General features: G+C 43.7%; 1 protein-coding gene across 5 annotated transcripts in view; it reads right to left on the minus strand.

Annotated features, from left to right (window-relative positions):
* The window catches only part of MAPRE2 (microtubule associated protein RP/EB family member 2), a 102,587-nt gene that overhangs the window by 58,196 nt on the left and 20,743 nt on the right, over positions 1 to 23,648 (minus strand). For 3 of the 5 annotated variants that reach the window (XM_076329745.1, XM_076329744.1, XM_076329742.1), the window contains exon 2: positions 17,640 to 17,701. Coding sequence is in view for 3 of the 5 variants with exons in the window: in XM_076329742.1 (XP_076185857.1) it covers positions 17,640 to 17,701 (62 nt within the window). In the remaining 2 variants the exon portion in view is untranslated. Of the gene's footprint in view, positions 1 to 1,607; positions 1,809 to 17,639; positions 17,702 to 23,648 lie in introns of those variants that run through there. The other 2 variants (XM_076329743.1, XM_076329746.1) reach the window with 2 other exon arrangements.

The raw sequence follows: 23,648 nt of genomic DNA on the forward strand, positions 1-23,648 counted from the left end.
ATTCAACAGAGGTTTTCCAAAGAACCATTCTGAAGGAAAGCAGTGAGACAGCAATCAGTAGCACCTATGACACATGTCAGAATAGCTAAAGATAGATGCATGATAATTCATTTCAAATCTATTCCACATTTCTGCTTAGGTGCATGACGGAAATACAGCCTTCTTCTAAAACAGAATCTTGTACCACTCAGCTGAAATTCAGATATAGGAAGTGAAAGCGCCAATCTTTCTGCAAACAGAAATAGGTCTTTACAAAAGCAATTTTGCTACTTTGTGCTAACTGTGTGCATCGGGGGCTTCATTACACAAAGTACCAATAGATTCCAAGAGAGGGACTGATTACATTTTGTGGTATTCAAACAAACCACGATCTCCAACGCATTTCCTTATCACCTGTCAGTGTGTGATCAACAATGAGATTCACTGTTAAGGTTATTAATGGTCAGCTATGCCGGTAGCAGCTCCGTTATTCCTCAGCAGAAGAAAAAAATATTGTGATTTTCTTCAGACAAACAAGCCAAGTCATCCACATTTGTTTTCATCTAATCGAGCATACAACTCGCCACTTTAGTCAGATATTTGAAAGCAGCATCATTTCCTGCTGCTAGAAAATCAGCTTTAAGGGGCGTGTTCTCTGCAGAGGCACTGCTCGCTGTCATCCAGGCAGTATTTAAAATAACTGTATATTAACATAAGGGGAGCTACCGGCCGTATTATCACCCTTCGAGTCGGCAGCAAGGAGCACATAAAACCAGTTGCGTTCCGGGCTGCGCCGCGACCCTTATCAAACAATGCAAACAATTTTAATGAGCTTATCTGCCGGAACATATTGTCAGAGATGTTAATGCAGAGGCGCTGCCAGCAGCGCATGCCAAGCGATTCATCAAAAATGCCTACAACTGCGACAAAGGACGTGCCCCCCCAAAATGAAAAACGATAAATAAATACAAGATGGGGCTGGCTCCGACCGCCGCGGCGGGCGGGGGTGGCGGATGGACACCCCCACCCCCACCCCCCCAAGCACCGGGGCGGGCTGTCACCCCCGCCCCGACGAGCGGGGGATCGCTGTCACCCCCGGACCGGTGTGCTGGGGGAGGGGGCGCCCGTCCCCCCGGCCGCCCCGCAGGGCAGTGCCCGATGCCCGGTGCGGTCTCCCGGCTGCCGGCCGAGCAGGGGCTGCCCGCGCCCCGCCATCCCCGGCCGCCGCCGCCTCCCGCACGGCGCCGCCTCCGAGATCCGCAGCGAGGTGCTGCGGCTCTTTCCAGGGGGAGCTGGCTGCCTGCGCGGGGTCCTTTCTTTCCTTCCCCCCTTTTTTTTTTTCCCCCCCCTCCTCCTTTTTTCCTTTTGTTTTTTTATTTTATTATTTTTAACCGCCTTTCTTCCGCCCGGGAGCGGCGAGCCCCCCGCAGACATCCCGCCTATTCACCAAACGCTTTCCAGCCGGACAATGCGAGCGCCGCCGCACGCCGCAGCCCCCGTCCGCCCGCCCCGGCGGGGCCGGGGGGGGACTGCAGCCCGCCCGCCTTATGCAACCGCCCCCCGCGCTGCAGCTTCCCCCCCCCCCCCGCCCCCGGCCGCCGCCGCCGCCCCGCTAGCCGCCGCAGTACCTGTAGGAGCGCTCCCCCCGCACCGTGTGCTTCCTGAAGGGGATGATGGTCCCGTTATCCTGGATGATGTCGTTATTGTTCTCGCCATTTGGGGACAGGGCTTGGGTCGGTCCGGGCATTGGCGCTCCCGCGGCTCCGCAGAGCCCCGCGCTGCTGGTGTGCGGAAGGTGGCGGCAGCCGACTCTCGCCGCCCGCGCCGCGCCGCCCCGCCCCGCACGTCAGCCCCGCCGCCGCCCCACGTGACCGCCCCTCGCCATGGCAACCGGCCGACTCCGCGCCTCGCCTCCCTCCGCGCCGCGGCCGCCCCGCTGCGCCCGGGGAGAGGAGCGGGGAGGGGCGGGGGGGGGGGGGGGGGGGGCGGGCCGGGCCGCGCCGGGCCCGCTCCCCCACACAAAGAGCCGCTCGCCCCGCGTGTGCGGGGGGGATCGGCGGGGACGGCCCGAGGTGTTAGGCGGCCCTTCTCGGCTGCAGGCAGACAAAGCGCTAGGGGCAGCCCCACGCACACCCCCGCGCCCCCCCGGCGGCCACACCGTTATCCCGCCGCGCAGGCGGCACCGCCGTCTCCGCGCGTGTCCCTGCACTCGTGGGCGGCGCAGAAACACGTCCTTCTCCCCCGCAGGAACGGGGAGGGGAGCCATGCCGTCCCTCTGCCCACCTCTCCCTATGACAACGGCAGCTACGATTTCGCCCTGGTTTTATGAGAACGACCGAGACCTTAAAGCCCGATACCTCGCCGTCACCCTCCTTTCCCCCATACCTCAACATCACCCGCCTTTCCCTGACACTAGGGAGCTATTTCGGGCTCAAGCTTTTGCAATGAGGACGGAACAAGCCCCCCCCACGACACGCTGCTCTGTTACAATGCCCAGATGGCAGCAGCGTAATTCAGACAGGGAAACGCCGCCCAGCTCTCCCTAACACCGGCCCTCTGCTTTGGTGTGCCGGGGGTAATGGCCATCTCCACTGCACAAAGCTTGCCCTTGTCTGCCAGCTCCACTGGCCGCAGCTCACACGAACGGGTTTTCTTGTTAATAAAGTGGCTACCGTATTAAACAAGATGTGCGTAAATATTAAATGGTATGAGAATACAAGGGTGTCAGAAATCATGGACTCCTAATCATAAAAAAAAGCATAAGAAGGTCTAAGTTCATTGATGCTATTTTTCTCCTTTCCTGTGTCCGCTACTCCGCCTGGATTTCCACCCACCCTCCCCTCCCACCCCCAAGCACCAGGGTGCCCAAGTTACCCAGCTCTATATCCCTGCTTACAGTTTCACTGAAGAGCACAGGAAAACACCTGTCAAGCTGCATTGCACGTTTCCAGCTTTCTCCTGCTCGCAGGCTTACACAGAGAAACCATCTGATGGCACGCCCTTTAAAATCTTGCTCGGGTCAGAAACAAGAAGGGAAAAACCTGCCAAGGCAGTAGCACTGAACTGCTGGCACTGCTAGCTCTGTTAGCACCGCCATTCACACGACCCCTCGTCTCTTCCTCCCCTTCATTTAAAAGGGTTTCTTATCCCCCCCAGTCCGTTTCCCTCTGCCATCTCTCTATGATTTCCTGCGTATCTCCCCTTGCCTAAATAGCAACGTCCTTCAAAGTTTGACGTTAACCACAGAGCAATGCTGGTCATCCTCAGAAGCAGATCTGAACTTTGCTGTGGTAAAACCTACCCTCATGTCCCAGCAGTGGATCGAAACTCACACATTTACCACATTAGAAAAAACAAACTATCCAAGTGTTTACAAATTGTTTTCTCTAAACAGAAACCAGCAAGAGTGACTATGGGCACAGTCTCTAAACAGCTCTGTATGACCTCAAGGCTGTTATTTTTTTGCTCTTTTGCATCTATTTGGGCACATCTACCAACATCTTAAAAAAAAAAAAAAGTGTGCCTCCAAATCCAGCTCTCTTTTAAATTGAGTTTTAAGGTGGCAGGTCAAATGGAAGCAATATGAGTATTTCTAATATGTTCTCAGAGGCACATGCTGATATTTTAATAAAACTCAAAAGTACTGAAGTATGAGTTTGATCAGGTTTATACCTCAGATTTTTTCTGCACGAAGAAAGTGATTTTATGAGATTTTAACTAACCTTTATCTAACCTTTCAGACTGAAATGACACTCTGCTGAAAGCTTAGTTTACATGATTATGCTCATGATATAGACTCTGGATTCACAGAGAGCTTGTAAGGTGAATACAATCAGTAACTAAACACCAACTGCACAGCACTTGGGCTGCTGAGAAACTATGTGGATTTAAATCAGATGTATACATTCACACACGCGCACAGAGCAATCTCTAACAAAACTCAAATTAGCCTGCCAATTTGCCATGGTCCTCTGATCACCAAGACAGGAGGTTTTATTTATTCTTTCTGCCAGGTTTTCAAATATACTCAAATTTTGCTTTCAGTAAGCAACCTATGGACATTTGCAGTGGACATACTTTATTGAAAAACGTTCCATTCACCTGGCAACAGTAAACCCACCGGAGAAAGTTGCCTTTGAGTCTTTTTGAAAACAAGCAGAATATCTTTTGTTGCTAAAAAGGCCAGTAAGTGTCTTAGTAACACTCAAGAGCATGGAGAAGCCAGAAATGCTACATGGTGACAGAATATAAAAATAATCTATAGCGGGTCTTTAGCTGCCAGACATAACCCTACCTGCTCTGCTAGGCAGCAAGCAGTAAAATACTCTGCTACCCTAACTTGTAAAAATATTTTTATTTCTTCACCAGTGGCAAAGAACAGAAGCTTCTTTATTGAAGTCTCCAAAACTGTTTAAAACGTACTGGCAAAGCTACAGGAGAGAAGTGCAGGTAAGGACAGCATGGCAGCCTCGCTTCAGACCCCTTCTTGCCTCTGCATTAGGATTCAAGGTCAGAAAACACGCTGCCTCAACGCAGTAGCTTACCTTTATAGAGACTGAGTCAGGCCTCGGCAAAAGCAGCTTGGTGCTAGTTTTCAGAAAGCACAGGCTTCTTCAGCTGATCTAGCACAGCCTGGGGGGGGCGCAGGGTGCAATATGGATTCCATATGCATGGCACTCCCTCCACTTACATCTCTGTTTCTGAGCACTGCGTGGCCCACAAACACGACTCTTATCTTTACGTGCAGGAAGCCACCAGCATCTTCTTCCCACTTTCATCGTTCCGAGCAAAGAGGTCTCAGACGTGGATCAGGCAACACAGAACAAGGAGGCACCTGTTGCTGTTACTAGGTGCCTGTGCATCTGTGCTGCCTTTATAGATTTTACATGCAGTAGGCATACAAACAGAAAAGCAGCTTGAAAAATAAAAGGTCAGCATGGTGTTGATAAAGGAACCCCACCTATGGTATGTTGAAAGTACCGAAATCTAGTACTCACAAGTAATACGCAGACTAAGCAAAGCAAAGAGCCAGGAAAGCAATTAATGCTGAAGGGTGGAATTACAAAACCTGATGTAATAGATCTTCAAGCACTGAGAACCACAGAAGCAATGGCTGAAAGGGTCCTATGGAGGTCATCCAGTCCAGTCTCCCACTCAGAGCAGGATCATCACCAACACGAGATCAAGTCATGTTTGGTGACATGATCATAGTCTAGCCAAATCTTGAAAGTCTCCAAGGATGGAGATGTCACATCCTCTCAGGGCAACCCACTCCTGTGCCACGTTAGCCTGCTGTTCCCCATTTCCCACCTGACTTTGGCTACAAGGTGATCCCACACTTCCCCCGGAGCATACAGCAAGTCCCAGGTGTGCTGAAGATGAAAGAGGCACCACCCTACCCCAGCACATGCATTCCAGTACTTTGATTTCTGCTGTGGTGAACTGGGCAGAGCAAACACTAGTGAGCACTGCAACAGGCCTAAACGTCATTCTCCAAAATCTGGTTGCTCCTTCCTCCTCAGAGCTTTCGTTTTCAGTTCCTCTCTCCTCACTTGCTCTAGGCCTCACTTACTGCAGTAAAAAGGCCATGCAGCATAATTTATAACGCCTGAGAGTGAAATCCCCTAAAAGCCCAAAAAGCAGTGTTAGAAAGAATTCAGGCACGCTTGAGCCAGAATTTTATACTAGGCAGCTAATGTAGAAATAAGTTATGAGTATTTCAACGCTGATAAGAAGTGGCCGATGCACAGCCTCTGAAAACAGAGGTGATGGCCGTGCTAGAGACTTCTGCTGATATATTTGTCAGAAGATAAAAAAAACCCCACACAGTTTTAGGGAGCTTTGTATGTGACATAGCCAAAGTATAAATACAATTAATGATTCCAGAAATTCCCCACTGCTTGGATAACTTGGGGGGTGGGGTGGGGGAGGGGGTGAGATCGAGAAAACCGCATTTAACCCTAGAGTGGCCAACGAGCATCCCTCATCTCTGACATCTCTGTTCATGTTCAAGTTCGTAAAGGAATCAGTGTGATATTCCCTGCACAGCTCTCAGAATACACCTCAGCTACAACTTCAAACTGTAGCAAACACCATGCTACAGGTTTGGCCCATGTACTTCACTTTTCAGAGGAGTTTCATGAACACTCCTGTCACGAGTGTAGTTTTTCTACTGGGAAAGAGAATGACAAAAACCGATTTCAGGCAAACAAAGAGTTAGAAGGTAGCAACAGCTTTTGTAAAGCAGCAGTCCTGATTAATGTAGTCTGCTTTTCTAATTTAATTATTCTCATAGTCTTCCTTTATCAGGATGAAGATTAACAGAATTCTGCAAAGCAACAGATCTACACACTGTAAAGCAAAATCAAAGTTATTTCTAGCACTCAAATGTGTGTGTTTATCAGAAACCTGTGCACAAACAGGCTCTCCCTGAAGGAGCTGGCCAACAGTGTTTAGATTTGAAAACAAGTGAATAAAACAAACCAGGAAGAAAGTTTGGGAAGAGCTAAAAAAAAGTTACTCTGTTAAGCCTTGGGCACATCTTGCTTGTTCAAGGAAGCCCCCATTCATTAAGGTACATAGACATACTTTATTCCCAGCATGAGTAGATTCAGTAAGATGGATATAACCATGAGCATACTTAATTAGGCTGCATCAGAATCAGCCTCATTTCTGATAGTATACACCATGAATAAAAGTTTCATTCGGTAAATTAAGAACAGAAGATTTAGGACATCTTTTGCATGTTATCTGTGGGCAGTACAAATGAGGTATCTGCAACTGCACATCTATTAGAGAGCACTGGCTTGTGCCAGCCTAAATTAGTGCACAGTTCTAACCTGTAATTATAATGTATTACACAGAAACGTCCATAAAGGAACTAGCAACAGCAACGTTACTGACACGGTGAACATGTATCAGATATGATGTGGTGTATGATAAGTTTCAAGCTGACCTGGGTTATGTAGAACTCACACTTCACTGACATACTGTCAACCACACCGATCAGCCCAAAGGAAAGCTCCCACTGTGGCGTAAAATCACTTCAAGCGAAAATTCAAAAGTGAAAATTCAAAACTATAACTTTCTTTGTTTACACAGCACTGAATAAATTCTCCCACCTCCATCCCATTACTTCATTCTATGCCTTAAATTTCAGGGTGCGTTGCATTTAAACTCACCGTACCAAACAGCAAATGGTAATTTTGTCAAGACCAAGAAACACTGCATGAGTTTTAATAAAACAGCTACTTATCACTCCAGACATCCTGTAGATAAAGAATGAGCTTCCCACCCTTGGGGATTATAGTGTTGCCACTTTAAGCAAAGTCTTGATTATTTGCCTTCCCTGGAGAGAGACAGATAAAGAGAACGAAAGAGAGGGCTGTCCCAATTACACAATGTGCATGGACCACATCCCTATGAGGTAATTCAAGTCTATTTTTAAATATACAGACATGTTTATATTTCAGAGGTCACATTTAATATTTTAAGAAGTGTTCTGTGCCTGTGAGGAAGAGTAAAATAAAACCTGGGGTCTTTGTCAGCTAGGCATTCTTGAAAATTTTGCCTAATAAGCTGCAAATCCAATCTGACCATTAGCGTATGAATTCCTCGCTAAAGAGAGAGGTCTTGAAGAGCCACAGCCTGTGGGTATTTTTCTTTAAAAAGGCAGCAGCTACCTTTTATAGTTACTGTATAAATCAAATAGAAATCAGAGGATTATTTCAAGATTCAAATACTGTCTACAAAACCAGGATTTCTTTTGTTCACAGAAACGGGATTTCAGAAAACCTTGAATAGAAGAGATGTTTTAAGACTAGTTAAATACTTTTAATATTAATGGTTAGATTAAAATTAATAAATAGGTTTAGCGGACATTTATTAAATCCAACCCTTTCAGGGTTTAGCTAAATCCAGCTGTTTTAAAGAAAAAAAAATTCCTATTTAGAAGGAAACACTCTCCAGTATACATCAAAGGATTCCATACTTAAAACACAAGAAGTTCACACTGAATACCCAAAATGTTTTTGTTCAACACTTCCTACATAACAAAAAGCTCCAGTGAGAGCAGGAAACACTCAGTGAAGGATGGTTCCAGAGAGAAGAAATTTTTTACTTCCGTTAACTCCAGACCAAACCAAAATTTTGAATTCTTTAGTGTTTGTTACATTTGTGTTCGGTGATATCCACTGGGCTATAGCAGAGTTTCAGGCACACCTTGGGCAGCTGCTTTCATCTGAAAACCTGTAAACAGAGGCTGTGATCAATAAATGCTTGAAGAAACAACTCCTCTCTCACTCTGCCTTTAACACTGATGGAAAGGAATTGAGGCAGGAGGCCGACTCATGGCTTATTCACATGCATTTACATGGAATTGTTTGGCTGGAGCTGTCCTAGATTTACCATTGCCACTTCCATTTACAGCGAGGTGTTAACTACTTTTCTAGGCTTGTTTTGTCAGAGTTCAGATGTAAAGACTATGAAGGGCCAAACCAAAAACATTCAAAATGTTCAGGTAGTCTGGATTCCTAAACTTTTTCAGAGAATGACAAAACCTTAATTAAATGAAAGTGAGATCCATGTTCTAGAAGAAAGGGATTTGGGATTTTCAAGTTTCCATACAGTACAGCTTATGACTGTTACCACTGGAAAAAGTCAGAGCTTCAGACATCCATATCTTAAACAAAACCAATGAAACAAGTTATAAATGGTAAGAGCCTGGAAGGGTTTGGAAATATGAGAGAGTAGAAGAAAAATCTGGCATTTCTTTGTATATTGTCAGCTATTGAGGAATCTGGCTTTCTTGGGGCTAAAAAGAGGTATCTGGAAAAATGCAGACGAGTTAAAAAAAAACCATGCAGGAGTGGACAATCTACCTTTCTGATGTTCCTTCTTACATTCTACACTGAAAATATCAGCAATATACTTTGAAGGCATTTCAGTCTAATGATATATTTCATAAAAGCAACATTGGGGCATAGGGGAGGACAAATGAGAAGCTTTGCAGCACCATTTGATAAGGTTTCTAACATGAAAATCTGATACGGTTGTATCCCACACTAAAATGATACCTTATTGGCAGATGATGACTTTCAACATTACTTGTTACATTACTGTGCTGAAAACTTGACTTGGCATTGATATTACGTACTAAGAATTCAAGAATAGTTAAAAACAGCTCTTGGGATCAATGATTCTCTGTTAGCATTGCACAACAAGAGTTGTGAAGCCAATAGCCGTTTGATTTGCATGTTATCCAAGTAATTTAATGCCCCACATGACTATCCAATACTTGCATGTAACGTAAGGAGAAGTTTAAAAGCTTTGGAATGATTATTGGCTAAGATCTGTTCAGCATTGTGTTGCACCTTGTCCAGTATCACCATTATAGATACTGAAAACATGAAGCTTGCACGGGGTTTATAACCCATCACAAGGAACATTACATTTGTCAACATTTACCAAACTGTCCAAGACACTCACCACTGCTAAAGAGGAAGGGAGAAGGCTGGCACAAGAAAGTAATGGTTCCAGAAGATGGTCAATTGAGGTTTTGGGTACCTATTACTGAATCAAAAATGCTTCAACCAGCTGACAGAAAGGGCTGGATCATTACACACCAAGATTTGAAGGGGTTACTTTGTCCCAGGAAACTGTTAATTAAATGTCTGTCCTCCCACACCCAGCAAAAAGCCAACATAAACATTATTACATACTCAAGCTAACGTGACAGAAATACAGAGCGCATTCATGCCTGACCAGGATCAAAATCACACTGCCAAATCATTCAGTAGTGTATGAGTGTTTGTGTGATTGCAAACCCTGGCCCAAGAATCCGGTGTCTTGCTGCAAAATACTCTACAAATAGTTTCCTCATGTCCTTACAGCGTACTACAAATCATCCTCTTACAGAGCGAATGTCTCTCACACGCCCATCAAATTAGCAAATGCCAAGAAGTTACACAGAAAGCGGTGTGCTTTTTTGTTTGTATGCCGCCTGCCCCTTCTCTTGGTAACTGCTTTTTATCATTCATAGCATTTTACAGAAAGTAATTTCTGTCAGCTTTCCACATTTTATCAGTACAGAAACAGGCCCCGCTGTTATGACCAGCTTCCTCAAAACACTTACTGTCACAAGTCTGTGCAAGCTTCCTCTGCTTCACCCTCAGCACCACTGTGGTGGGCCCCCATCCTTTCCTCCATGGTTTGCTTCCTGATCCATGCAGTACTTCCAGCCCTGCAGCTAAGCAAATCCTATCCCTTTTCTCCATTGCTACAACTACATGAGCTCCTCCCTTTTATCTCAGGATTTCTTCCACACCTGAGGTTTCCCCATTGTTCTTTCTCCCATTCTTTCCCACCCTTCCTTTGTCAGGCATAATCCTTTGGCAATTTCCACTTTCCTTCATCAGCCACCTGCAAAGAACCTGGATGAAACTGGTTTCCTTCCCTCAGACAAAGTCCCCAGCATACCTATTGTCCAGCTAACATACTGTCATTAGCTAATTACGCCTCATTTCATCCAGGCTGAGAGGAATGGGCTACAGTCCTTGCCTGCTAAGGTGCACGCACATTCACACCCAAGAAGTGACACCTGTATTTAAGGGCTGCATAACACCCAGAATGCACACACCTCGTGTGACACATTGCCATCATTAACATACTAAAGAGCTGAAACCCCTTGAGGCACCTCGGCACCTCTGAAAAACTAGGTTGAGAGGATTTGCTTGCAATCAGTAGCTCAGAGAAATCAAGGAGTAGTTCCTATTTGGGCTAGAACAAATAAATATATTACACACAATTTTTTAACAGAAACTTGTCTTACCATTCAAATAGACTTACTCTTAGTTATTTCATGCTCATTACAGGCCAAATGCAAGCATCTGAGGCATTCTGTTCTTTACTTTCTGACAATTCCTTACACACATGCTTTTTAACTTGCTGTTAAGTATTTAGATCTTTAACAGGCTTGCAAGTAACAGTTACTATTTGCAAATGCTAGAACATTTGGGAGCAAGAAACAATTCTTCTAAGTACAATTTCATTGCTACTTTACACAATACCATTACTAATCATAAAGTTTTAGTTTCCTCATTTATTGATGGAAAACAGACTTTTTCCAATGGCAAGTCAATGTTCATTATCATCTTAGCGTTTATCCAAAGTCTTTATTAATAAAATAGCCTTCAAATGAAGAGGAAAAAAATTTCACAGACAGCTTTAACCACGTTACAGTTATGTTAGTACTCTGAATAAAAAAATAATAATAAAAAAAAAAAAGATTTGCAAACTGTGTCAGGAAACTTACCTCGCTGACAGGTATTCCCTAAGAGGGCTTTTGGAACTTGACATATTAGACCAAGTTTCTATGAACGCTTTGAGCCCTTTATTAACTTAGTGCTGCAAGTGCTTTATTTAGATACTAGCACCCTACAGAAAGCTTACCAAGCACTTTCTGAAATCCTGAAATTTCAAATTAGCCAAAGTGTCCGTGCCTGGTTGTTAAGAGGCAAAGCTAGTTGGGAGAAAGCTACTGCTGGCCTGCTTTAGTGGAAGGTACATCTGCTAACAGCAACACACGCAAATACTGGGGCTTGGGGAGGAGAAATGGAGAAGCAAGAAAACTTGCAAGCAATGTACAACAGTAAATTTTCCTTATAAAGTCATATTAATGACTTTTTAAAATCACATCTAGTAATTAAATTTATAGTACCACAACTGCTGCCATAAATTTGTGGATCAAATGCGGTACCAGCTGGAGTACTACTGTGTCTTTATTTTATTTAAATGTAGGGAACAAATGAAATGTAATATAAAGTTCATGCCCCTACTCTATAATACAGGGAGTGCCATTAAAAATGTACACATCTCCATTCTGAGCAGACAAGAACATACAGAAAGCGCATGATCTTACTGAAAAGATAAACAGCTGGATTTACTTGCTTCCATTAACCAATGACCCACTTGTCAAACATAAGCTGTAGATTTAAAAGAGCGATTACACGAAGCCTCTTATATTAGACAAAAAAAATCCTAGCTATGAAATCAGACTGAGTCTGAAAATACTTGAGCGCAGTCAATATTGTGTTTTTATACAGACACAAGACGAGGACCAGTTATTCTTTTTAAAACATACAATATAGCGTAAGGGTGTTTCCTATATCGCTGTTCAGAAGGTGTTTATCCTATGCAGCCTGCTCACGTCATTAGCGGTGAGCCAAATCCAGGCCTCGTATAAGAGGATGAAGCTCTAATGGAAGCCACTGCATAAACCTTAATGTGGGGGCACTGCCAGCTTTCTTCTATGAGGAACAGGTATTCATAGAGAAGTAAAACTGGCGCTCCCCACACTAAACGGTAACCATGACATGTACCTGGCCTATCTAATCACTCAGAGAGGACTTTTTAACAGGGGCTGCAGCTGTGCACACTTCGGTGGCAGATCTCCAGCTGAGGCTCTTAAGGCTCGAGCCAGCTGCCATCGACTTTGCCCGTGTGTAAACGCCTCCCACCACATGCCTGTTTCTGTGCCTACTCCAGGCTCAGGCAGGAACAAACAAATTACACCATTTAGGCTTGAGTGCAAGCCCTGAGTTAACAACAGGAAGCGTATCAAGGGCAACAAACTACTAGGTTCCAAGACACTAAAAACCTCTAATTTTGCCACCTTGTATTGTAACGCAACAGCAGTGCACACAACAGTGGCCTTCCTACACTCTACCTAAGGCTAAACAAGTCTCTAAGAAGACATTATAAGCAACATTTTTACTGGAAGGACAAATTAAATGCATGTTGCTTCCACCTGACCTCATTAGCATGCTGTGCACTGCCAGCGACTCACACTTTACTGTGACTCAGTATATAGGGTGATTTTCTGGAAGCTGCAGATCATGGAGCAACTTAATTATATAAGAATCTCAGCAGTCAGCTAACGAAAACCAAAGTTTCCAGCCCCAGTGACTGCAGAAAAATATTGGAAAATGCTGATACTTGGATTAAGAAAAACTGAAACAAAAAACCCAAAACCACAAAAGCCAGCAACAACCAAAAAACCCTCCTTAAAAATAAGTGCAATATTTGAATTAGCTCTTTTAAGCCTTTCTTTACTCTTGGGCTCCTCGCAGGCATGGTGGGTTTCTGGGAGCCTGTCCATCCCCTGGATTTTACCTTGCTGCCAGAGGCCCTGAGCACCACAGCGCAGCATCCCAGCGCCTGATGTGCAGGTACAGACTTTAGCAGCAGCATCGGAGAGGAGGCCAGGTAAGCCATGCAGTGCCTGACCACACCACAGAACGGGCACATGTGTACTTCACAGAAGAAAGTACAGATGGGAACACGGTCATGGCACTCTGAGCTCCACGTGCCTCCCACCACACCCACAACAGCATTTTGGTTGCAGCTCAGTTCTTTGTCACGTTCCTCAGCAGCACTTGGGGGTCACCACTGTGTGCAGTCACCACTGTGCCAGCCCCAGCTTCTCTTCCCATCTTCCTTTTACACTCCTCCATCTGCCTTCCTTTCTCCACCTCTCCTCCCTTTGCCTTTCCTTCCCTAGATGAAATCTAGAGCTACTCACTACTTTGCTGTTAGCACCTTCTGGACGTTAAAGTGATCAGCAAGTGATCACACTTGCAGTCAGTATTGCAAACAGACTAGCAAGACACAGACTACTAGAAAAAGATCCTGTTTTCCTAACAGATCCAACCTGACAGCAGACTCAAGATGACTGCACAGAATCAATGTAGGTCCTGCACACATTTGCAAGATCATATTTATAAAATCTAGAAACTGCTTTGAAAAATGACAGAGTTATTTTTATAGCATCTGGATGCACTACAAATACTTGACATATCTGACAAAGATTAATATTTTTTAAGGTCCTTAAAAAAAAAAAAAGGATTTTTTTTTTGCTGCTGGAGCAAAACTCAAATCATTACTTGAATTATCCTTTAATAAACATTCTCCAACTTTTAAATGAAGCACCATTGATAGGCAAAATGCAGAAGGCAACAAAAGACGATTAGAAATAAGGATATAATTCTTTTTTTATATTATTGTATATTGTCATGGCTTCAACAGTCATGGCACAAAGTAGCAACATTTTGTAACCTCTAAACAGTCATATTGTGTATAAAATGAAAAAAAGGCTTCTGTAACATTTTGAGCACAAAAGGTACAAGTGGCATGAAAACAGTGTCTTTTCCTCATTACAGTAGAAAATGAGGTTTCTATTTAATAAAACCTCCAACCACAAGGCTATGTGTTTTTGTAACTGTGAATGTATGTCAGTGCTGTTGACAGCTTCTGTGTTGGAAAGGCTCTCATTATTAACTCTGAACAAAACCACACGCTATCTTTTTGAAAAGCGAAGTTACGTTCCTGATGAGTCAGCCGCTTTGCTGTGCTCCTGTGGGATAATTTTTGGTATTGGGCACTGAAAAAATAAATATCACCCCAAAGTTCAGAATATTTTCAGACAGCACCATAAAAGGCTATCCAAGCTACCCAGTTCCTAAATTAAGAAGGGAACGGGGCTGATGAGCGCGCAGCCATAAACAAACATTCCACTTCGGTTAACTTTGCTCTCTTAGGTTCAGGATTTAGGTCTCCAGTTTTCTCATGTTGGATCAAAACCAGCTATAAAGCAGCTGTGTCCTGTGCAGGACTGACTCCTAAGCAGATGTCCTCCACTGCATTTTGGTGGACCTCGTGGTGTTTCCATAGAATGAAAATGCTTTCGAAGCACTCCGCTCAGCCCAGAAGTTCACCTGTTTCATAATTCTTCAGTCTTTTGGCTGAAGGTACAATGCAGCCCTTAGGGAAGTCAGGTCTCCTTTGGTGGACATTATGGGGACCAGTTTGGGGAAACAAGCAGTGGGGAACTGAGTGGGAAACAAAGCGCACTTATCTAGTAGTAGTATTTTATTCTGCACCAGTGCTGGTGCCGGGAGCTAGGGAGAAAGGAGAGGAAACCCTTCTTTAGTCTGCCCGGTTTAAGTAACTTTAGCATGAATGATCAGAGAACATTTGTTTCTGTGCAGGGAAGAGAAAAGCTCATACAGGCCTTTTTGTTCAGATCTCCCCTGAACACGTCATGAATTAGTAGTTCATCATGCAAACATACTTTACATACGTGTATATACATATTTTTAATATATTTGCTTTCTCTTACCCTATCTCAAAATTACTGAAATCTAACAGGTAATTCCTGAGCTAATGTTCCAGCAGAAACCGGACTTGCTTTCTAACGTTAGGGCGTATTGTAAATGTTTTAGTGATAATACATCAAGCAAGGAATTGTAACTGCCAAAAGCCCCCTTATCTACATCTCGCACACGAGAGCGCCTGATGTGATAACTGTAAAATTCCTTGGATGTTCCAACATCCATTCCTCACGTTGTTGTCCATATAACTTAACTCCATGAAAAAATACACCCATTTGTCAGGCTCAAAGGCACTGAAACCCGACTGGAAGGTTTCCCAAGCGAAAACTAGTATATACTAGTGTGTTACATGGATTTGGCTTTTGCAATTGTAATAGCTCAGCTAATTCTCTAGCAATATAATGAATCTCTGGTATTAGAAGGCTGATAGCTAGATCTTTATTCTGACATATAATAGGCCATAAGGACTAAGGGATTTGGAGAGGAAAGGCTACACAGTAAGCAGCAATCTGGGGGGAATATGCTGGAAGGCTGGCTGTTGCTTCACGGAGAGGGTTACTCATTGCAGGAAATCTGCACGTGTCAGATAAGTTTCTATTAGACAGGTAGGATGCAGTCTGCTTTTACAAATGTCCATTTGGTGGCTGCGCACTATCTCAATACTCGCAGTCTTCTTCAGATTTCCTGTTGTTTCAAAGTGCTTGTGACAATGCCGGTATAACCACAGTGACAAAGCTTGACTTTGAGCAGCGGCACCTACTCCGTGCAAGAGTAGAAAGCGATAGATGAAACCCACCCGTGGCCCAGCACAGGGCATGGCCCCGCTGCACTTCCATCTGCAACACCTTCACAGGAAGGAGCGCGTCCGCAGAGGGAGGACTCTACATTTTCCTAGGTTTTGCTCTCAGATGCCTCCTGTAGGCTAGGGCTATTGCTTCATCCTCAAGGCATACAAGCCTCTTTCAGCTCTAAATTATAGACTGTTCTTCTCCTGAGAATCTCCAGGTACACTTGAGCCCTGCATATCTTCTAATTGCTGTGAAAGTAACTCTTCTCTTGCAACCTGATGAATCTGAACTCTGTGGCTCCTCGTTTAACTCTCCCTCTCCCAGTGTCAGTCTCTTCTCCTTACCTGCACCTGTGCCAGCGAACACAGGCAATTCTTGTATTTCCCATAGAATTTACTCTGAATAAGTTCTCCTGTCGTCATGCATCTAGAGAAATCTTTCTGCAAACATATTTAAGTTTTTTTCAGGGCATTAAGTAACTTGAGCAAATCCCTAGTTTCACTGTGAAACAAGTCTTCAAAATAGCTCAAACCTTTTTACTTTTAACTACAAAGCACAAAAAGTATCACTGCAAACTGAGATACCTCCTACATCCAAAGTTAGCATGTATACACTGTAACAGCTTTTCAAGCATTAGCAGAAATGCGGTGGTATGTTTTAAAATGAAAGTTCTTCATTACACAGCCCTAGCATCACTTCAGTGCTACACACGTTTTCAGTACTAGATATGAAGAAAGGAACCCCACACTGTATTGCAAACCACTAATGCTGCAGCACATTCCTTGCCAAGGGAAAAGGCACGTACGGTATTCAGCACAGTACGGTCAGCACGGTCAGCACTGTCAATAGCGAATCTGTTCAAATAGGAGGTTTATTACCGGGTATCCTATGCTCCATTTTGGCAACAGTGAAGATTTCTTGTTTAATAGCCCAGATGCAGCAGCAATGATACAAGGGGAGCAAGCGATGGCAACCGCAGGAAGACCAGGTCTGTTCCAGGCGCATCCTTTCCGAAGGCTTTCTAAACATTGCCACCTTGTGGGCCTCCTATCTCCTGGTATCATTGATCTCTCCGCTCTTCCCAGGTGACTCGCCTCGTGGATTTCACAGATACCAAGCAGGAGGCTGGATGTCTTAAATTTAACGTCCAGCTCTGGTGGGATGCGATTTAAACTCCCGTAATTGGGGATTAGAAAAGGGACAGCACCTTACAAATTCTGTCTGACATTAATTACTAACCCTGTACAGTGGTGTTTCATGTAGTTTGCTCTTTTTCCACTTAAAGTTATGAAGGCAGCACTAATAATGTGCAGAAGAGCTAACATTTAACAAAACAAAAGCAAGAATACAATTTCTCAAAGCTCCCAAACACAAGGGGAGAGAGAAGTTATATTCATTGTCCACCTTTAGTTTTCCTTTTTTTTTTTTATTCCCTTCTGCCAGCATTTCCTTCTTACTCCAGTCAAAAAAAGAAATTATTTCCAAAAAGTCTCTGGCACCTAGTTTAGCTTCATCAGTTGTTTCATGAATGAATAATTCCTGATGACTTGAATCTATTAATTACACAGTCAAAGATGTTGCAAAGGAATATCACTTATTATTGATACCAAACTTATCCAGCTACTGCCTTACAGACATCAAACACAAGTTCTTGGGTACTTTCTCAGTTGCTAGCACTGTAACAAACACATACAAACATACTTACTTTGAGCATCCAAACACTTTCCCTGGTTGCCGGCTTGAACTATTCCTTGCAGCAATTTGGTACTGGAAAGAAAACATGAAAACCTTTAGTTCAACAAGCAAACAAGAAAAAAAAAAAAAGACTCACTGAATGGTCTTTGTCTGTATCGGTTGGGCAGTGATGCAATAGCCGTATGCTAAAAATGAAACAAGAGGAGAAGTCCTTTATTACAATACCCTAATTCAGCTGCGTTCACAATGGTTCAGTGTCTAACACATCTGCACAACAATCAGATGTCCCTCTGATATAGTAGCAAATCTATGAGGTCCCTTATGCAGTGCTACATTCAGAGTTTATTCATAATTGCCAGGCACATGGCTGTTTCTTCATCTGACCAGGCTTCTTCAGAGCACAGGCAATCAGTTATGACCGTTGTGTCATGCAACTGGGGCCTTGCTGCACTTGCCGAAACAGCTTTTCAGAGAAAAAAAAAAAAAATCTACCATTGAGAAACATGTGAACTGATATCCAGCAACTACATTTTTGCCAATACAACACAAAAACACTGGCAATCCTTTGAAGTGTCTCACTTTAGCAATGAAGTCATGATGCTGCCCACTTGTAGCAGCCACATTAAGGCCCGTTCCCTTCTGTGTTCCTAGATGTGATTGCCTACAATTGCTAGATTTGTCCTCACACCCATTCTCTCAAGTGCTACGTTACAGGCTACAGAAATACAAGCAGGAGCAGCCATATATGGGTTTCAGTTTGTGCCATGAATTACATACTAGGGTTACGTGGCTAAGTTTCTTAATTTGCCTTCTCAGTCAGCAGGAAATATAATTCCTAGCAGGTAAATAATGGTTTACAGTCAGACCAGGGCTCTGATTATTGCTTGGTTTGCATTCCTAGTCAAATAGTTGAGACAGCCCAGTAGGGAGAGGTATTCCAAAGGCATCTATCTCTGCATAACAGTACGAAACTACACGAAACAGGATCCCAGCGGGGCTTGGATTGAATCAGGACTGAGGGGTGCAAGAAGCTCTCACAGGTGAATTTATATTCATCATAAACCCTGTTTTAAGAGGAGGAAAACAAAGAAATTCTCACTCCAATTCATTATCATCTGGGAAAGGTAAACAGACCTTTAAAGATGGCTTGCCTAAAGGACTGGATCCCAGCTCCAGGAGCTGTGACTCATCCTGGCAGAGAACTTAGGAAGGCTGCTAGCAGACTGGAAGGCTGAAGCTACCTTAAAGCCAAACCAGAATGGGAATTAGCTATTAGACATGTTATTGTTTCATTTCTTTGAATCTCTCCAAGCCTCTTAAGCTTTGCTTTTCAATGTGCTTTTTTTTTCCCCCCTCCATTTGTTTAATGTGGAAAGTGATTCCAGCACAGCTGACAAACCTCAGGCATCCTATTGGCAAAGGAACAGCAAATCCATCATGGTATGTTGGCTTTTGCTCAAGTAGACCCCCCTGAACTTAAGCTGGGATCTAACAGTGCTACTCCAGTAACTTGTAAGGATGGGACTCAAAGACTATGGTTAGAAGAAGTAATATCTCGCATCAGAAGGTGTTGACCAGAACTTCTAACAGGCAACAGCAGTGGAGAGACACAGTGATTCCCTTAGAAATGCAAGAATTAATTTGCTCATGGAACATTTTCTACACTATACTTTCTGAAGAGACTGATATTTATGGCATATTTGAAGACAGAGAACTATTTCATTGTCTTCACTAAGTAGACCTCAGTTTGAGAGTGATTTGAAAGCCACCACCACACTGAACTTCATTCCTATAGTCTTAAAAAAAACCAAAACAAAAAAACCACAGAAGTCCTCATAGCAGAGGTTCCTAAAACTCGAAAACTGATGATGATGATGTACCTCTTTGGTTTGACCTGTACTTACATCTCAGCAACAGCTCCTGACTTTTTGCCTGCAAACAGGTACTATCTGAGCTACAGGGAGCAGTGCGAGGCTATGGCCAGATGAGATAATTGGCACTTGCTTGCTGCTGTGTGCAGTAGCACTGCCAGGTCTCCACCTGCTCCGTAAGCCATGCCAACACCTCGACCTGTACTTCTGGCTTGAGATGCTGGAGCAGCACCTAGGCAAGGGAGTGGTAGGAAACACCGCATCATTAAGGTGGAATTTAATTTTGGTGGACACAGGAATGCAGTAGAGGTCCTAGTTAGTGGGTGTGAGGAAGGTAACAATGGGGAGCTGGAGTCCTCTTTGGAAGGGTGGAGGGATAAAACTGTGCAAGGAAAACAAGGGGGAGGAAAGGATGCCATGTTTCCTCCCACTACATGCCAGGCCATGCACAGCTCTCAGCTGCAGACACCGGCATCATATCACCGCTCTACATAAACCAGCGAGCGCAATTCAATTCCTCAGAATTCCCCAACACACAGAGGCTGCACTGATTTTAAAATAGGTTCCCATCTCCTAAAGAGCCACCTACACAGACATCTAAAGAACTCACTCCTTCCACGCTGGTAAACATAGGAAAAAGGTCAAGGGGTAAATAGCAAGAGGATGAGGATCTAGAGGATCTGGAAAATGGAAAAGACCTTAAAACAGGGAAAAAAAAATATTTCTTTAACAACAATTTAAAGAGGAATCTCAGAAAATCCCACATAGCGAAACAGGTAAGAAAAAAGGATTATGCATTTTTCAAGACAGGAAATTATGATTTGTTTGATGTTTTAAAGTTACACATAGCTGCAAGTTCCCTGTATTATACTATCTGTTCCCCTGATGGGGCGATTGTGTTGGGGGAAGCAGACCAGTATTTACTAGAAAATGTTATTAACAGGATTGGGCAGATTTTACTAATAGCCAATGACTATTCACACAGTGCATTCAGTTATCCCCCTCCTACAGTCCACTCCTGCAACAACTCGTGTCACCCTGCCGGAGCAACAGTCAGGAGGCCAAGCCCAGCCGGGGGGGTCGGACCAGTGGGCCACTGTTTCCAGTTTGGTGTTCAAAAAGTCCCTCAGGGGGTTCCTTGCTTCGCCAGGCTACAGCCCTGTAGCCTACACTTGCCACTTTCTCAGATGCGGTTGAGTTACACAACCTGCCATTGAACCTAGTGTGTGCTGGTGATGGCCTTGGATGGGTTTGGCAGACTCTTGCTGTTTGGAGTTTATGGGATCTTGGGATGTTCAGCGGACCACTGTTCTTCAGGGTTTATCTAGTCTTGGGAGGCTTTCACCTGGTCCCTCTCAGTGCATGCTTTTCCTCCCCGTGAACTTGTTTTCTGGTAGCTATTGCTACATTCACAAACTTAGTTACCTGTTGAACCCATTCACACAAAGTGACACAGAAGGGGCTTCTATGACAATATCCCTTGAAATGCTGTAAAACATTGATTTAATTCTGAATGAATACTGCCCGAAAAAAGAAAAAACCCAAACAAAACAAAGATTGGGCAAGAGGGATATTAGAAAGCAAGCTGAAAGGCGAGCAACTAAGTGAAAAAAGACAGTAAAGCAAAGGCAATCTGCAGAAAACAAGATACAACAGCTTCTAGAAGCACATCGTATAGTCATACTACAAAAAGTAGTACCCATAGCTGTTAGTTTGAAGGACCAAGGAGGAAAAGTTAGGACAGAATGTTATTACGATGATTTAAATCAAATGCCTTCTAGTACATTTGACAACATATTTTCAAAACTTTGTGCAGGGAGCTCTACGTCCCGAGTGGGCGCAGAGCCCTGTCTTCTGCTACTGTGTCTCAGTGGTCTGAATGCTTTCTACCATACTGCACAGATCTTTTTTCCTCCGCCCCGCCAAGGGCTGGGAACGTGATGTTGCATGAAAACAATTTGTAATATAGGCTGACAGTCACCTATTATTGCTTGAAATATCCTCAGCAGTTATAGAAAACAACTTCAAAACCAACTTATTTTTAGCAACTGAAAGAATTCAAGCAAACCCGTCGTGGCTGCTATCCAGGCATTTACTGAGTGGAGAATAGCTTGAAAAATTACAGAAATGGACAAACTCAGAGTGTAAATCAGAAAACAGTGTATATCACTATTTACATATGCTTTCCTGTTGAAAAGATGAACTGAAAGATTAAAGCTTCCAGCGTCAAAGGAAAGAACTGCTGTTTTTATGAGCTGTGCATGAATCACAAAAAACAAAACAAAAACCCCCATACACTTAACAGTTGGGCAGATTTCTCAACTTACTGTTAACTAACAGCCCAACCCTATGCTGTCTCACTGTCCCTGGGTAAGTCCTATGCAGAGCCCGGCCCTGAGTGTGTGCAGCTGTATATGGAAGGCACAAAGACACAGACTCAAAGCAAAGAAATCAAGTAAGAGAGCTGAGTTTAATACTATCTCCAACTCCAAACCTGTGAGAAATGCCCTAGTTTGACCCAGAGTGCTTCACAAGGAAGGCAGTCCCAGAAGACACGCTATGATGCTATCAAGCACACGACAGAGCTTCCCACCTCTTTTGCTCTTGCCATTTCAAACACGGCTTTGTCCCTGTGATTTCTGATTCTCTGCCAGTGCTCTGATTTCAAGTCATCTATTGGCATGAAAAAGGTCCTAGAGACTTCTTATAAAACTCTGTTCCCTCCCTCTCATTTACAAAGCAACCAATCTTTTTTTGGTCATTTACATATAAAGTAAATCCAAGCATGTCCTACTTAACAACTCAGTAGGAAAGAACATGCATCCTTTCTCAGGAAGACTTCTTCTAACCCTGCTTGGGAAGCCACGAGATTTTTCTCCCCATAGAGCAGCAAACCAACTTCTGTCATTTCTGTTGTCCTCTCCTGTCCCTCCTCAACCTTTTGTAAACTGGAGTTTCCAAGATGCAAGTGCCTTGGAGATAAAGCTGGGTTCAAAGCTCCAGCCAGCTGCAGTGTCACACCTACCTTTGTGTGGCAGCCTACCTGCCCTCCTCCTATTAACGAATACCTTCCCTGCCTTCCTGCCCAGTAACTTTGAGATGCAGTAATTATCTTCCAACTTGAAAAGGGTACAACAGAGCTCAGTTCATGTGATTTTAGTTAGTTATTGTGACAGATTTGGCAAACTTTTTTTTTGGCATTAGGTGGCAGACCTAATAGGATGAACAGATGAGAATGTGTATTTATCATTCTTTGTATTTAGCAGCAGGCTGCCACATTACATTTAGCTCCATTTCAATCAAAAAAAGTTTCTCTCTGCTCCTTTTTGAGAAAACAATCTTCCTTCAATTATTTGAGGCATCCTTTTGTTTAAACTTTAGTTCAGAGTCACTGATGTCTGCATTTCAATTTCTATCACACTAACTAAAAATCTGTTCTACTTGTATTGTCAGAAGCCAACATCTGTTGGCTTCTACATCTAATACATTCACCAATTTTGTTCAGCACCTGTCTGTGGTTTGCACATTTGACTGCAGTTTACTATTGATGTACTTCTGTACGTACTAATGTATTATGCATTTTGATGTGTTTTTCTGGTAGGCATTATACCATCTTACAGAATGCACTTGGTTTAAGAATAACTAGAGTTGATCGGGTGTCTGCTTTGTTTCATACATGAGAATCACTTAACACATTTCTTTTTAATACTTTCCTCTTTATAAACATGAAGTTATGCTGCGGTGATGCATATGTTTTATAGTGAGGCAAGAAAAGCCAGCACTGACTAAGGTTTCACATTATGAAGAATTTGGCAATAATATTGCCTTAAGGCATTCCAGCCTTAACTGTTCGCTCCTTATTTATATCTCTGGGCTGCCCCTCAGTTAACAATTCTGAATCCAATCCACTCTGAAGCAGATGCAGAAAGGGATCTAATTTCAAAGTTACCTTTTTTTGCAGATTTAAAAAAATAAACCTGGGGCAGTTCCCTATTTCAGGACACAACATGGCCCCGTGAACAGCTGGGTTGGCACAACTGGGAGGGCAGGAACTCACTGACTGGTATTGCTGACCAGAAACAGGTCCAGGGAACAACTCCACTGAGTGGGCTGGAATATTAAGCTTTAAAAGCAGACATGAACTGCTC

Source organism: Aptenodytes patagonicus, chromosome 2 (genome assembly GCF_965638725.1).
Source record: "Aptenodytes patagonicus chromosome 2, bAptPat1.pri.cur, whole genome shotgun sequence".
NCBI classification, from domain to species: domain Eukaryota; kingdom Metazoa; phylum Chordata; class Aves; order Sphenisciformes; family Spheniscidae; genus Aptenodytes; species Aptenodytes patagonicus.